The 16,513-nt window shown below is 35.1% G+C and overlaps 1 protein-coding gene across 1 annotated transcript in view; it reads right to left on the reverse strand.

Moving 5' to 3' along the window:
• The window catches only part of LOC148940975 (head-specific guanylate cyclase-like), a 287,023-nt gene that overhangs the window by 93,503 nt on the left and 177,007 nt on the right, over nt 1-16,513 (reverse strand). Inside the window, exon 13 of the mRNA XM_089105123.1 lies at nt 16,280-16,423. Within this exon, the coding sequence (XP_088961249.1) occupies nt 16,280-16,423 (144 nt within the window). The remainder of the gene's footprint in view (nt 1-16,279; nt 16,424-16,513) is intronic.

Consider the following 16,513-nt stretch of genomic DNA (forward strand, 5'->3'; position numbering starts at 1 on the left):
ATCCGTTGCCAACTGTGGCCTGTAGGCGTGGCTAACACAAAAAAATCTGATGAACATTAAGTGGCCATATTTGGTTTTTGGAAAAACAGAGAAGGAGTCATCGGATTGAGCTGAAAATTTGTGTATGATCTCCCAGGGCCTAGGAAAGCTTAACGTTAAAGGGGGGCTGTGGTGGGAGGTCCGAAACTTCCGGCCCACTTTCCCTTATGAAGATAAAGTCGGAGGGGGGTGAAATTTTTCACGTTTCTTAGTTTGAGCTTAGGCTACAAAATGCAATCACCGCCGTCTCTCTGCGGCCGCTAGGACCGGATATCGCTTAACATTGTGGTGCGTCACCTCTTTAAAGAGGAACAAGTGTGCCTCCTTGATACTGCTACTACCGCAGTACTACATTTAAAATATTGATGGGAACTTTGTAAATTAAAAGATTCAAACGATCAAAATTTAACAAGAGTAGGGGTGACAACCCCCATGCCTTCTGAAGACCAGAACATAATGTGTGTTTTACTGAAAGCAAAATACCTACAAAGTATTTTCTTTTTTTTGAGTTTAATGAATAAAAAATTATTGACTATTCCAAAAATAAACATCAGCATATATATTAAACTGCCATTCCAAGAGCATTTTTTATTTATTTCAGTAAAGTGCAACTTATGTTCTGGCCCTGATAAGGCATGGGGGTCGTCAACCCAACTCATCTTAGTTTTTACTCGCTTTGAGTTTGACTCCGTTATTTATTGTAATTTCTGTTCGTTTTGGGTTTCATTTATTTATTGATGGTGATTTGTGGTAGTTTTACACCTTGAAAATTATTTGACTTCATTTATGCTCATTTTTGGTGTAATTGAGCTCTTTACTTTTATTTGAAAAACTTGTTTTGTGGAAAAAGTTTTCTAAATTAATTTAATCACAAGCAGGCTACAGGTGTTGAATAAACGTGTTTCCTTTTCTTGCTTATATATATATATATATATATATATATATATATATATATATATATATATATATATATATATATATATATATATATATATATATATATATATATATATATATATATATATATATATATATATATATATATATATATATATATATATATATATATATATATATATATATATATATATATATATATATATATAGATATATATATGTATATATTTTATATTTCAGTAAGGCTAATCCTAATTGATAAAGCTGGTAACACGAGCAGGAAAAATTATATTTCTTTCTATTCTAAAATTAAATCCAGCATCCACATACTGTTAAGAAAATAGAAAGTTCACTTAAATCTTTTCAATCTAAGCGTAAAATTTTACAAAGTCTTAAAAACATCATCCTTCGGGTATTTCTCCAAACCTTAATAAATCGGATCTATTTATTTCTACTGATATTGAGGTTGAGTATACATTCACTATGTTAATTGTCCTAAATTACATTTTTATTGCCTCATAGGAGCATAATTTTTTACAACAGCTTTTATTGAAAGTCGTAAACAGAGATTTTAATTAGTCTTGTATGCTATTACTTTTTGTTTTATGTGTTTCGTTCTGAGAGGTTTTGGCTTTCTTATTACTTGAATTACTAGATGATCATAAGGTTTATATTAAGCAACGAAGTATGCCAAATTATTTGGGGAAGGAAATAATAGTTATAACATAAATGATAATAAGGAACTAATAAATGGAATAATAAGTAACTAACAAAGATAGGACAAACCCTATCTCTAAGGCCGTATCCAGGGAGGTTACCAGGTTTAAACACGCCTCTATCCTTCCGAAACTTTTGTCCGACTCGGAAAAACGTAAACAAAATGCATACAAACAAACTTTTGATGCGTCTTTAAAGTTCATTTTTGTGACCCCCACAAAGAATACCCCCCGAACAAAAATATTACATGCACCCTTGCCTATCCCCCTTCAAGTAAACAAAAATAAGTCAGCCTTTTGTATGGATATGCCCCTCCGATAGGTATTTTATATATGTTTTCTTAACTACAAAAAAAAACTCTAGGTTTAAAGAGGGAAATTAATTTAGCAAACCTAAATTCTTGAATTGCCTCGGCGAGTAATTTTAGTCGCTCTTATCATGGTTGGCAATAACTGCAACCATTGAAAGAGAAAACCACGGCCCATAGTAATCGAAATCTTTAAAAAATGGCTTAAAACTATCTAGTGAACGAAACTTGCCCTTTAATACTGATTCAGGAACGGGAACTATTATTTCTGTTAATCTTATTAATACAAGTCTATTGCAGAAACGAATTTAAGAGAATCTCAGTATAGAGCTTGAAACCCATAGAAAATGGTGCCAGATTGAAATTAAAAGTTGACTAAGGATGTTCACAAAGGACTTTATCTTCAATTGCTGCTATGGTTGTTTCTACATAACCTAACTATCAATTTACATTGCCGTTCATGTTATACAGTAAAAACTGTGGGAAAAATTGGCTAGTTGCTCTTTAAAATTTGAGTTCGGTTTCAGCTCAATAAATTGCTCGAGGAATCTACTAAGTTGCATAACTTGACAACTAGTTTGCTCGGACAAGCCAAGATTGCCCTTGTGTGAGCAATGAGCAATTTTAGTTGCCGTCGTATTCACAATGGATAATATATTCCATGACTGTTGTTTTCAGAGGCGAAACTAGAGCAAGATCTTCAGCAGATCTTGAGGCAATTTAAAAAGTGCACCAATAAGCAAAATCTTGGGTGGGGTGTTGCAATTGTGACAAGGGTGCAAATAATTGAAAAATTTATTTAAAAAAAGAGTGAAAAAATTAGGGTACCGGAAAAAATATTGGGGGGGGGGGGTCCTCCGGTTCCCTGCATCCACCAGTGGTTGTTTTCAAAAGATCCAACCATCAATCAAAATGACTTATGCTTATGTGTCGTAAAATTCCTAGGAAAATAGCGTAGTTGCATGTTAAAGCCCAGTCTTTATTATGGCTTTTTTCAGGTGAAATCGTTGTACAGCCACTTCAAATTCGTGATTTTAAGCCTTAAAAGCACCGATTAAAAAAAGAGCCTCTAGGGAAAGTAAAAAGCACGGACAAATTCGCCTGAAAAGCCAAATTTAACTCATTACCTAAAAGTTGAATTCCATCAGCTGAATACATTGTTTCTTATGGCAACTGAAATTGTTTAATTTGGCAAATGAAGTGTCATGGCAAGGGAATATGTGCCATGACAAAGTAAGACACTTTTAATGCATGATTTTTTTTTATATAGATGCACAAATGTATTTTTCAAAATATAGAGGGTACAAATATAGAAAGGAACAAAAAAAACAGTTCGTGGTAACAAACCATAAGTAAGGAGTGACTCGGCCCAATAGTAACCGAAACTCTAAAACGCGGAAGTTTGACAGCAATATATACATCAAAAGAATTCGCTTTTAATGCTGATTCCAAGTAAAGATAGTTCATTAAGTTTAATGTTACCCATCAAACGCTAAGAACCTGAGAAACTTTGCCCAATTTTTGAAAAGGGGGAGGAAAGGGGGTAAAAAAATTTAGAGGTCCTAATGAAATTCATACCATCAGATAAAGAATATCAATGAACTCCACTGTAGAGGTTTAAAGTTCAAATTACAAAAAAGTGAAATTTTATTTTTTGCCAGAAGACAGATGACAAATGTGTGTTCATTAGTTTTTTGGTTTAATTATTTCTATTTAATTTTTTTTTTTGCATGAAATAGAACCAATGATTTTAGGAGATAGGAAGAGCTCTTTTAAATGACAATAAAAATTCTAGTGCCCTATTCAAGTGACTAGAAAAATTGGAGGACAACTACCCCCTCCAATGACCTTTCTTCCCCAAAGACATCCAATCAAAATTTCGAGATTGCCTTTTGATTCAAAATTAAATAAAAAAATAACAAGTTTTTTTTAAACTGAAAGTAAGGAGCGACATTAAAACTTAAAAGGAACAGAAATTAATCCATATATGAAAGTGGTTGTCCCCTCTTCAACGTCTCGTTCTTTACGCTAAAGTTTTTTATTGTTTTAAAAAATAAAGCTGTGAGACAGAGTCAAACTTTAGTGGAAAGAGCGAGGCGTTGAGAAGGGGACAGCCCCTTTCATATGCGAAATAATTTCTGTTTGTTTTAAGTTTTAATGTCGCTCCTTACTTTCAGTTTAAAAAACTTGTTTTTTTTTATTTAATTTCTGATCGGTTTTTAGTTAATGCAGCTTTTATTTGCATAAAAATGTTACTTTTCTTTTGCTAAATGGATGTCTTTACAAATTAACTTACGTAACTAACTTCTATATTCGTATATTTTTCTTCTGGCAAAAAATACAAAGTTGCAGATTTTTGCAGATATGAGCTTGAAAACTATGTAATAGGGTTTTCTAATACGCTGAATCTGACAGTGTGATTTTCATTAAAATTCTTTCACTTTTAGGGGTTGTTTCCCCCCTCTTTAAAAAGTCGGGTAAATTTTACCGGGGCCGTAGCCTTTGATGAGTAATACTAAACTTAATAAAATTTATACTCGTATATTTAGAATCAGCATTATAAACACATTCTTTTGATACATTTATTGACATCAAAATTCCGTTTTTAAAAGTTTCGATTACTATTGAGCCGTATCGCTTGTTTTTTTATTGTTTTTTTTATTACGTATATGTTATTACGTGTATGATGGGGTTCTCCCCTTAGTCAATACCACGCTCTTTATTTTAAAAGTAAAAAAAAAATTATAATAACAAAACCTGGAACCACAAAGGCTGTTTAATTAGAATAGATAGCTCTTTTGAAAGCACTAAAAAAACTGTAGCGTAAAGAGCGAGGTATTGACTTGGGGAGAACCCCCTCACATACGTTATAATTTCTGTTCGTTTTAAGTTCTAATATTCCTTCTTACATTTCAGTTGAAAAAACTTGTTTTTTTAAATTTAATTTCTGATCGTTTTTTAAATTATTCTTGGAAATCCGGCGCCCCATTCATAGAAATGTCCTTTACCCCAAAGAAACATCCTCTACGGAAATATTCTCCAAAGTAACCCCCTCCTCTAGCCCCCCCCTTCAGAAAAAATCCTTCCTGAAAATGGTTGTATACTTCCCAATAACCAATAAATAATGCTGGCAAGTCCGGCACCCCCTTCATGGAAATTTCCCTTCCCCCATGAAAACTTCCTTCATGATCAGATCCTCCAACATAACCACCGACCCACCCTTCCCTCCCACTACGAGAAAAAAACCTCCTGAAAACTTCTATATACTTCCCAATAACCAATACTATATGTTAACATTGGGTAAAGTTCATAACTTTTAGCACTCCCTCTGGGAACTTCGGGGGATTAAGTCATCCTAAAAGACATATTTATCAGTTTTTCGACCATGCTAAACAAAATGGCTATCTCATATTTTTGATCGGGTGACTCTTGGAAAAAAATAAGCGTGGGAGGGAGCCAAGTTGCCCTCCATTTTTTTCGGTCACTTAAAAAGGGCACTAGAACTTTTAATTTCCGTTCTAATGAGCCCTCCCACGATATTCTAGGACCCCTGGGTCAATACGATCACCCCTGGGAAAAAAAAACAAACAAACAAATAAACACGCATCCGTGACCTTTCTTCTGGCAAAAAATGCAAAATTCCACATTTTTGTAGATAGGAGCTTGAAACCTCTACAGTAGGGTTCTCTGATACGCTGAATATGATGGTGTGATTTTCATTAAGGTTCTATATCTTTTATGGGGTCTTTCCACTCTTTTTTAAAAATCTGCCAATTTTTCTCAGGCGAGTAACTTTTGACGGGTAGCACTAAACTTGATTAAAGATATATATTTGGAATTTGAATTAAAATCTGATTATTTTGATATATCTATTGGTATCAAAAACCCGTTTTCTAGAGTTTCGGTTACCATTGAGCCGGGTCGCTCCTTACTTACAGTTCGTTACCACGAACTGTTTGATAGCTGAAAGGTCCAGTAACTATAAATTTGAGGAAGACATACCACTTCCATAATCCCTCGGAAAAGGCCGTAAGTAACGCAATTTCCCCATTGTACAAATATAGTACTTGTTATTGGGATATATGGGGTTGTTTTGTTGGGGGGGGGGATCTCTGCTGTGGAATTTTAGCGGGAAGTATTTTTTTGGGTAGGAGATTTTCTTAGGAAAATTTTGCACGAGGAAGGACAGGGGATTTCCTGGCACTATTTGAGATACGGTAAGAAATTACACAAAAAAAACTGTTTCAACTGAGGGTATGGAGCAACTTTAAAACTTAAAACGAACAGAAATTTTTACATATTTGTTGAGGACTGTCCCTTCCTCAACCCTTGTTCTTTACGCTAAGGCCGTGATTCCCAACGTGGGGGGAATATAGTGGGGTATGACAATATTTTGGTGGGCATGAAATATGGCCATGATTCATATATTACCATATAAGGCAAAGATATACTAAAGAGAACTGAGCTGATTCTCTGGATACTTCAACTATGCAAGCTTATCTTAGCTTTGACAAGATTTTTTCCAGATACTAAATTTCAGCTGGGGGGGGTGGTGGCAACCTGAGATCGGGAAGGGGAACTGAGGTGGGGGACTGGGCCTGGAAAAGGCCATGGCCATATCCTTAGGCTGACTATACTTTAGAGCCTTAATTTTGAAAAAAAAATTATGTGAAAGACGTCACATTCAAATGTATTTAAAGAGCAAAAAAGATATCGGATAGTATTGCAATGCCGTTATATATTGTATGTACAGCGTTGTATTCAGGCAATATTTTTCATTAGATACCAAGTTAAGGGCCTTATATGATTCCTTCAGGTAAATACACGTAGAATTCTGAATAAGAAAATTTCAATATCACAATGGTGCATTAGGATTTTAGAAAAAACTTGGTGGGACATGGCCCAAAACCGGTTGGGAACCACGGCGCTAAGGTTTGACCTTTTGTCACAATTATTCAAGAAAGAGTGCTCAAATAAATGGACCGTTGAATTTAAATGTGAAATATTTTTAAGGAACTTGAAGACTTTATAGTAAAGAGGGAGGGTAAAAGAAAGGGGCAGCCATTTATATACAGAGTTTTGATATTGTTCCTTACTTTCAATTTAAAAAAAAACTTGTTTTTTTCAGTTAATACCTTCACAAGCAGATTAATTGTTGACCAACAAGTCATTTTTATCCTTTTCAGACGATAGTTGGGCGCATTCAAAATATAAATTTGAACAGAGACACAAAAAAGAGCTTAAGCATTATTTATTATCTTTTTTCATACCGATAAAGGTTTACTTACTAACAAAAAAGCCGTTTCTATGGATACTGTCCTTTTAATTTCAATTTTGACTAAAAAGAGAACATCATTGCATTGAAACTGAGCATTATCCAACATGCTATGTCTCCTCCCTTCTTTTGATAAAGGGGCACAAGCAAAAATCATGTTTTGCAGTTCAACGGTATTTTTCTCAAGTCCACAATAAACATCATAATGAGTAAAAACCGTGCATAATTCTTACTAGACTCAATTAGTAGTATCCCCTGTATTGATTCTGCAACGCCCATAGCAAGGCTTTCTACAACACCCATAGGGAATTACCATAGAGTTTCTACAGCACCCATATCCCTTTTCCTATGAGAATCCTCTGACGTTACAACAACCTTGGCGAAATAATTCTTACTAGACGCAATTCTATAATAGACAGTCGTAATTCCAAAAATACTGAATATTTCAGTCACATGTGCAGTGAGCCTCATCAGCAGAAATCCTAGAATACTTTTGTTAATTATCAGCAGAATACTTTTGTAAATTATCACTGTCTTTTATTTGTACTTTAGTTTTTAATGAAAATAGCAATTTGCAGTTATGCCATCTCCATTTGCAGTTATATAAATAGCCATCTTCATTTGCAGTTATATAAATAGCCATCTCCATTTTCAGTTACTTAAATAGTCATCTCCATTCGCAGTTGTATAAACAGCCATCTCCATTTGCATTTATACAAATAGCCATCTCCATTCGCAGTTATATAAATAGCCATCTCCATTTGCAGTTACATAAATAGTCATCTCCATTTGCAGTTGTACAAACAGCCATCTCCATTTGCAGTTATATAAATAGCCATCTCCATTTGTAGTTATTTGAATAGCCATCTCTATTTGCAGTTATACAAATAGCCATCTCCATTTTTAGTTACATAGATAACCATCTTCATTTGCAGTTATATAAATAGCCATCTCCAATTACATTTATATAAATAGCCATCTCCATTTGCAGTTATATAAATAGCCGTCTCCATTTTCAATTATATAAATAGCCATCTCCATTTGCAATTGTATAAATAGCCATCCCCATTTGAAGTTATTTAAATAGACATCTCCATTTGCAGTTATATAAGTAGCCATCTCCATTTTCAGTTACATAATTAGCCATCTACATTTGCAGTTATATAAATAGCCATCTCCATGTGCAGTTATATAAATAGCCATCTCCATTTGCAGTTATATAAATAGTCATCTCAATCTGCAGTTATATAAATAGCCATCTCTATTTGCAGTTATATAAATGGCCATCTCCATTTGCAGTTATTTAAATAACAATCAAATTACAGTTATATAAGCAGCCATCTCCAGTTGCAGTTATATAAATAGCCATTTCCTTTACAGTTATATAAATACCCATCTCCATTTGTAGTTATGCTGTTTTAATAGTATTGAACACCAAATTTAAGAAAAAGAAACAATAGGTGAAGCATCAGTAAAAAATAGGCTAAAATATATAAAATGAAACAGTTTAAGAATGTGCAGCTATCCCTTGAAACTTTTGTTATCTGGAATTCCAAAGACAGTCGATGATTATTTTACACACCAAAGAATTATTAATTATCAATATCACTATCATTGTCAATTATAAATATCACTGTCACTATCACTAATTATTATTTATATTGTTAATTATTAATTATTTCTATCACTATCACTATCACTATTAATTATCCCTATCACTATCACTAATTATATCATTAATTATTAATTATCACTATTACTATCACTATCAATTATGACTATCACTATCTCTAATTAATAGTTATATTATTATTTATTAATTATCACTATCTATTGAGCAATTTCATAGCGATAATGGTCATTGTGTGAATAAAAATAAATTGTAAGAGGAGAAAGGTGCCATAAACACATTCTATTATAAGGTGGGTTTAGTAGATCTCTCAGCCGAGAAAATTCCCACCATAATTCCCAACCCAACCCCCCACACCCCAAAAAATTCCCTCCGTAGGAGATTTACCCCACCCCCTCAGGAAATTTCTCCCCGTAGAAGATTCCCCCTGGAAATTTCCCCCGTATGAGATGCCGACCCTCCACAAGGTCCGTGAGACCTTGAGACTGAAATTGAAATCTCTTAGTTTAATCTCTTAATCTTCTTAATTAAATCCAATAATTAATATGTCATAACAGTTAACCACCCAGAATTAAATCATTCGAAAGCTTTTTAGGCTCCCGAGCTGTGCCATACTGGGTCAGTTCATTTTTTTTCGTGTCACATCAGAAGTGCGTAAAGTTTAGTAAAATAATGGAATATTTTAAATCGAAGCGTGGAGTGGACAAGATTGCCTTCAAATGGTTTGTTTGCACGAAACAGAAAGACTTAACGGCTGGAGTTGTCAGTTTCGAATGCGAGTTGAGACGATAGACGAATCAAAGGCAAGGCTAGTGTAAGGCAAAGATCAAGGTGAAGGATGGTGCTTTGGATGGGTGTTGTGAACGAACATCACATGCTGAGAACGAGTATAACTTTCAAGTACAGGAACTTCACAACCAGATGAAGAGGAAAGCAACCAAGATGCTTGAAACCCGGCAGCAGATTCTAACCTAGTCTTTGGTCAAATAGTCTGAAGGTAAGAATCTTAAAATTTCTTCCAACTATTTATGCAACATGCTCAGAGCTTGGGACAGGTACACATCGGTGGAGAAAACTACATCGGTTGAATGCGTGGAAGTAGGAGAGTACCTTGCAACTTTCTGCCCCGTGTCTGGAATATATTCGATAGAGCCAAAGATGAACTCCCCAGGACAAACAACAATGTTGAGGGTTATCATAGAAAATTGCAGTCTTCAGTTTCGGGTCATCAACCTAGCCTTTGGAAGTTCTTGGACATCCTCAAGCGTGAACAAGCACTTAACAGGGCAGTTGTGATTCAAGCAAATGCGGGACAATCCAGTGAACCAATTAAGAAAAAGTATGTGGATTTAAATGCCAGAATTCTACGACAGATAGGAAACTACGGGATCGCCGTGACGCTGGAGTACCTGAGGCTTATTGCAAGAAATATTGTGTGGCGTTTCAACGTGTTTTAAAGTGTGGCGTTTCAACCGTGTATGTATTACCGTGTGTAACCAACTATTTGCTTGGCAATTAAAGAGTGTACTCCACTCGCTCTTATATTTTAGGCCGCCGAGAAAGAGAAGAATTTTGCAACAATTTTGAGCCATGGGTGACATCCGAGGTAAACAAGTCTGAGGCAAAGGTAGTCTCTGGTGGCAATTATTTTCGAGAGGGGGGGGGATTTTCAGCGGGAAAAATGACAGGGGACATCTCCTAGGGGGGATATCTCCTACGTGGGAAAATTTACGGGGAGGAAATCTTCTACGGGGGAAAATCTCCGGGGGGGGGGGGGTTCTCGGGGGAAAATCACCGTAACTCACTTTTTTTCTTAAAATCCGAGAGTTTTATTAATAATGAGTTTCTTCCTTTGAAGGGAATGCAGACAAACAGACTATTTGAATCAGTCTATCATGAAAATTTGACCCAGAAAATTTATCCATATCATACAGCTTTTTTACAGCTAAATTTATAAGCTTCATACAACTTTTACATAAAAAGAAAAATCCTGGTATTACTCTAATACCAACGCCAACATCGCATTATAATCAGAATTATTAGCAAAAAAAATCTACCAATTAGTACGGGAGAAGAAAAATTGTAGAAAATCGGATTTATTCTTGCTACCAACCAAAAAATATAACTTCAACCAAGGTTTAAGTCATGTGTTTGAAATGAATTCGTCGGACAAAGGATAACGGTGCGAAACAAGAAACTTTCATAAAACACAATGGAAACCCTGCATAAACTTCTCCTAGCTTATTCAAATTTCAGCACCCTGTGCACAACATAAATATAAATAAACAATGTGCAAAGAATCATTATAAGGTCCGAATAAGAATCATTCAACGACTTTTTGTCGAGCAAACTCGAAAAACAAATTTTATTTTATAAGTATTTATAAATATTTTATAAATATTATATTATAAGAATATTATAATATAATATATATAATTTAAGTATATTATAATATTATATTATATTATAAGTATTTATAAATATTTTATAAATATTATACTATAAGTGTATTATATTATAAATATATTATAATATAATATATATAATATAAGTATATTATATAAGTATATTATTATATTATATTATAAGTATTATAAATATTTTATAAGGAAAGAATTATACAGGCACGACTTAGAGCTGAATATTTACTAATGCATCTTAAATATTAAGTGCGAGGAAAAATTTCAAAATTTTGAATGCTTTCATGTTAATTATTTACACAAAACAAACGCAATAATCTCAGCATTATATTATGTGTTTTGGCTTTTATAATTTTATAATAAAAAAAAGTTCGTGGCAACGAACTGTGAGCATGGAGTGATGCGGCTCAATAGTAACGGAAACTCTAAGAAATAGAGTCTTGATTACAGTAGGTACATCAAACGAATTGAACTTTGATGCTTATTAATTAAAAAAAACTTTTCCACATCCTGGGTTGTCATCCTTAAAGGTTGTCAGCGTTGAATAAAATGGCTACCTAAAAATTTTGATTGGATGTGCTTGGGGAAGAGGTGGGCGTGAGAGGGGGTTTAGTTGCCCTCGAATCACTTTCGACTATTAAAAAGGGAACTAGCCTTTTGAATTTCCAATCAAATGTGCCCTTTTTCAAGTTTCTACGACAAAGATTTCAATAAAAAGCTTGTGTACCCCAAGGACATAACTTATAACCCTTGCCCTGAAGACCATGGGGGGAGCGTCCTGCTCAAAGGTATAATTTCCTGAATTTTAAACTGCGTGGAAAAAAAATGGCTATCTAAAAATTTTGATTGGATATGTTTGGGGAAATGGTGGGCCTGGAAGGGGTCTTAGTTGCCTTCCAATCACTTTCGACTATTAAAAAGGGCACTAGTCATTTTAATTTCCAATCGAATGAGCCCTTTTTGAAGTTTCTATGACGACACGTTCTATAAAAACCTTATGTACCCCTGGGCATAAATTATAACCCTTGCCCTGAGGGCTCTGGGGGAGTGTTCGACTCAAAAACATAATTTCTATCTAAAAATCTACAACACTGAACAAAATAACTATCTAAAAATTTTGATTGGATTTGTTTGGAAAACAGGTGGGCGAGAGAGGGGGCTAGTTGCCCTCAAATCACTTTCGACTATTAAAAAGGGTACTAGACCTTTGAATTTCCAATCAATTGAGTCCTTTTTCAAGTTTCTACGACAAAGATTTCAATAAAAACTTATATGCCCTCAGGGCATAACTTGTAACCCTTGCTTTGAAGACTGTGGGGGGAGTGTCCTGCTTAAAGGTATAATTTCCTGAACTTTAACTGCGTGGAAAAAAATGGCTATCCCAAAATTTTGATTGGATGTGTTTGGGGAAACGGTGGGCGTGGAAGGGGTGTTAGTTGCCTTCCAATTACTTTCGACTATTAAAAAGGACACAAGCCATTTTAATTTCTAATCGAATGAGCCCTTTTTGAAGTTTCTACGACAACGCGTTCTATAAAGACTCTATATGCCCCCAGAGCATAACTTACAACCCTTGTCGTGAGGGCTGTTAGGGGGTTGTCATCCTCAAAGACCTAATTTCCAAAACTTAAAACTACGTTGAACAAAATGGCTATCTCAAAGTTTTGATTGGATGTGTTTGGGGAAAAGGTTGGAGTGAGAGGGGGGTTAGTTACCGTCCAATCACTTTCAACTATTAAAAAAGGTACTAGCCCTTTGAATTTCCAATCGAATGAGCCTTTTTTTGAAGTATCTACGACAACGCCATCTATAAAAACCTTATATGCCCCCAAGCCATAACTTACAACCCTTGCCCCGATGATTGTGGTGGAGTTTCCTCCTCAAAAATATATTTTCTATCCGGAAATCAACTACGCTGAACAAAATGGCTATCTCGAAATTTTGATTGAATGTGTTTGGAGAAAAGATGGGCGTGGGGGGGGGGCTAGTTGCCCTCCAATCAATTTTGAATATTAAAAAGGGCACTAGCTCTTTGAATTTCCAATCGAATGAGCCTTTTTTGAAGTTTTTACGACAACGCCGTCTATAAAAACCTTATATTCCTCCAGGGCATAACTTAAAACCCTTGTCCCGAGGGTTGTGGGGGAGTGTCCTCCTCAAACAGATATTTTCTATCTTGAAATAAACTACGCTTAACAAAAAGGCTGTCTTAATATTTTGATTGGATGTTTTTGGGGGAATGATGGGCGTTGCGGGGGGGGGGGGGGGCGAGTTGCCCTCCATTCAATTTTGACTATTAAAAAGGGCACTGGCCACTCCAATTTCCAATCGAATTAGCCATTTTAGAAGTTTCTAGGACAACTCCGACACTACGAAGTGCCCGGGTATGGAAAAGACGAAACAATACATTGTGCCCACATCGTTCTTTACTTAGGCAGCGCTATTGCGCTGCCTATTATTTAAAATATATAAAATTCACCAAGTTTAATGTTACCCATCAAAAGTTACGAGAAAAAGTTGGTGAGAAAATTCACCAAATTTTTGAAAAAGGGGGGAAAACATCCCCGAAAAACCCGTGATTTTAATGAGAATAACACCATCAGATTCAGCATATCAGACAACCCTACTGTAGAGGGTTCAAGCTTCTATGTACAATATGTGTAATGTTACATTTTTTTTTGCCAGAAGAAAGATCACGGATGCGTGTTTATTTGTTTTGTTTTTTTTCCCCGAGGGGTGATCGTATCGATCCAGTAATGCTTTAAGATCGGGAGAGGGTTCATTTATTGTTATTTCAAAGTTCTAGTGCACTTTTTAAGTGACCAAAAATATTGAAGGGCAGCTAGCCCCCCTCTCATGCCCCTTTTCCCCAAATTCGTTCGGTCAAAATTTTGAGATAGCCGTTTTCTTCACCCATTTTTTACATATAGTATTGTTTATTGGGAAGTATATAGATAATTTAAGGGGGGTCTGTGGGGGAGGGGTTTTTTCTTCAGGGAAAATTTTTGGATTGGATGGAAGTTTCTGGGGATGAAATTTCCAGAGGAAGTTGTACACAAGGGGAATTGGCCAAAATTCATATACGAAATTTACTCATTTTCCGCAGGATAAATTCTCCATGGGGATTATCACCGGGAATAATTCTCTGTGGGGAAATTTTCCACAGCTTTCCATTTGGGGAAGGAAGGGGAGTGCGGGAAAATGTTCTACATAGGGCTGATTTGCCGTGTGAATTGAAAAACAATCAGAGTTTGAATAAAATAAAAAATGTTTTTTTCTAATGAGAGTATGCTAAGGAGAACTTTTCAGGTGGAGTCGTGAGCAAGAAAATTTCTGGAGGATTTTGTAGCGATGATGAAATTGTTCGGAAGTAATTCCCCAGGGGGAACATTTTACGTGAGGGATCTTCCATGGAGGAATATTTCTTGGGAGGGGGAATTTTCATGGAGAGGGAGGTGGGCTTTCTGGCATTCTTTGAAAATGATCAAAAATTTGATAAGAAAACAAGTTTTTTCAAATGAAAATAAAAAGCAAAGCGAAAACTTAAAACGAACAAAAATTATTCCGTATATAAAGTGAGTTGCCTCCTCCTAAATACCCCGCTCTTTACGCTAATGTTAGACCTTTTGTCCAAATTCTTAAAGGACGACTCCTGAAACACAAAGACCGTTTCATTAGAATAACTAACTTTTTTTCAAAAGCGCTTAAGACTTTATCGTGAAAAGAGGGGTATTGAGGAGAAGACAGCTTCCCTCCTATAAGGAATAATTTCTGATAGTTTTAAGTTTTAATGCTGCTCCTTACTTTCAGTTGAAAAAAGAATTGTTTTTTAAAATTTAATATGTATAAAGAAAGCAAGTCTTCTTTAAATTAAAATGAAGAGTTAAAACATTTACTATCCCTACTGTGGTATAATAGAAATGATATATTCTTTAGCTTATATGGTTTGGAGGAAGATGACCTAGGAGAGACCTAAAATGACCTAGGAGAGTGCCAGAAAAACATTCCGAGTGCCAGAGAACGGGAAAATTACCAGAAAACATTATCACAAGAAAGTGCTGATGATCTTGATCTTGAATACTGATGAAGTTAGTTTGGATTTGCAAAAACTCAAAAGCCAGTAGCCATAATAATATGAAACTTAAACATTGCTTAACAAGACTCAACACAATTTCTCTCAACTCCATTTCAGGCATAATTTACTTAGTTTCAAATATTTTAACTTCCAACAGGAGGGAATTTTTAAGGGGAATTTTCGGGAATCGTTTTCATGGGGGGTCGGAGAGGATTCATGGTACTTGTTTGGTAGCCGGGCAACACGCGAGAAATGAAGTTTGGTTAATGCTAATGAAATAAAACAAAGTAGGAAAAAATATAATAGTTCAGTAACAAATTTGGACTATATATTTTCACATTAGGGAGGGGGGGGGGGTAAAGCATGGCATATATTAAATACGTAGCCTAATCTAACCTAGGTACCATTTTTTGTTCCTTCAACCCCACTAAACTAAACTAAAGTTTAAATATTTTGTCGCGGAGTGAGCAATACCTCTCTAGGGAGCGAAAACCTGTTTTGTATATAGCATCTTTGAGATTTCGATGCGGTCTTTCTCGCGTGTTGCCTGGCAACTAAACAATTATCGAATTCTTTCTCATTTTCATACCTAATCCTCTGTTTAGGAGGCACCAGAGCTTCTATATAATCATATTTTAATTCAAGGGATGGCCAATAAACTTCTTTTCTAAAAATACTAATATGGTCTATTTTACAGAAACACACAAACAAAAAAAGCTTTTAAGACAGGATTCATTTCAACATTTCAACATTCATTTCCACATTCAACATTCATTTCAACATTTCAACATTCATTTCCACATTCAACATTCATTTCAACATTTCAACATTCATTTCAACATTTCAACATTCATTTCCACATTAAACATTCATTTCAACATTCAACATTCATTTCAACATTCAGTACAACATTCATTACCTTTATTGGCTGGCCATCTGGTGTTTGGTGATCTCTACATGATTCAACTATGCGCAGTGCCATCCAGCAAACTTGTTGAGCATGTGTGGCGCTCGGACGATGCAAGCCAGCTGCTACACAATAAGCATCCCCAATAGTCTCAACCTGTAATGAACATGTCTTATTTGTGTACTTTATTTTTCATTTGTCCATATTTTTCATTAATTTTTAAAACATTTCTAAGAGCAATCATCT

This window comes from Artemia sp. Qi Xiang Cuo, chromosome 19 (genome assembly GCF_049724085.1).
Source record: "Artemia sp. Qi Xiang Cuo chromosome 19, ASM4972408v1, whole genome shotgun sequence".
NCBI classification, from domain to species: Eukaryota; Metazoa; Arthropoda; class Branchiopoda; order Anostraca; family Artemiidae; genus Artemia; species Artemia sp. Qi Xiang Cuo.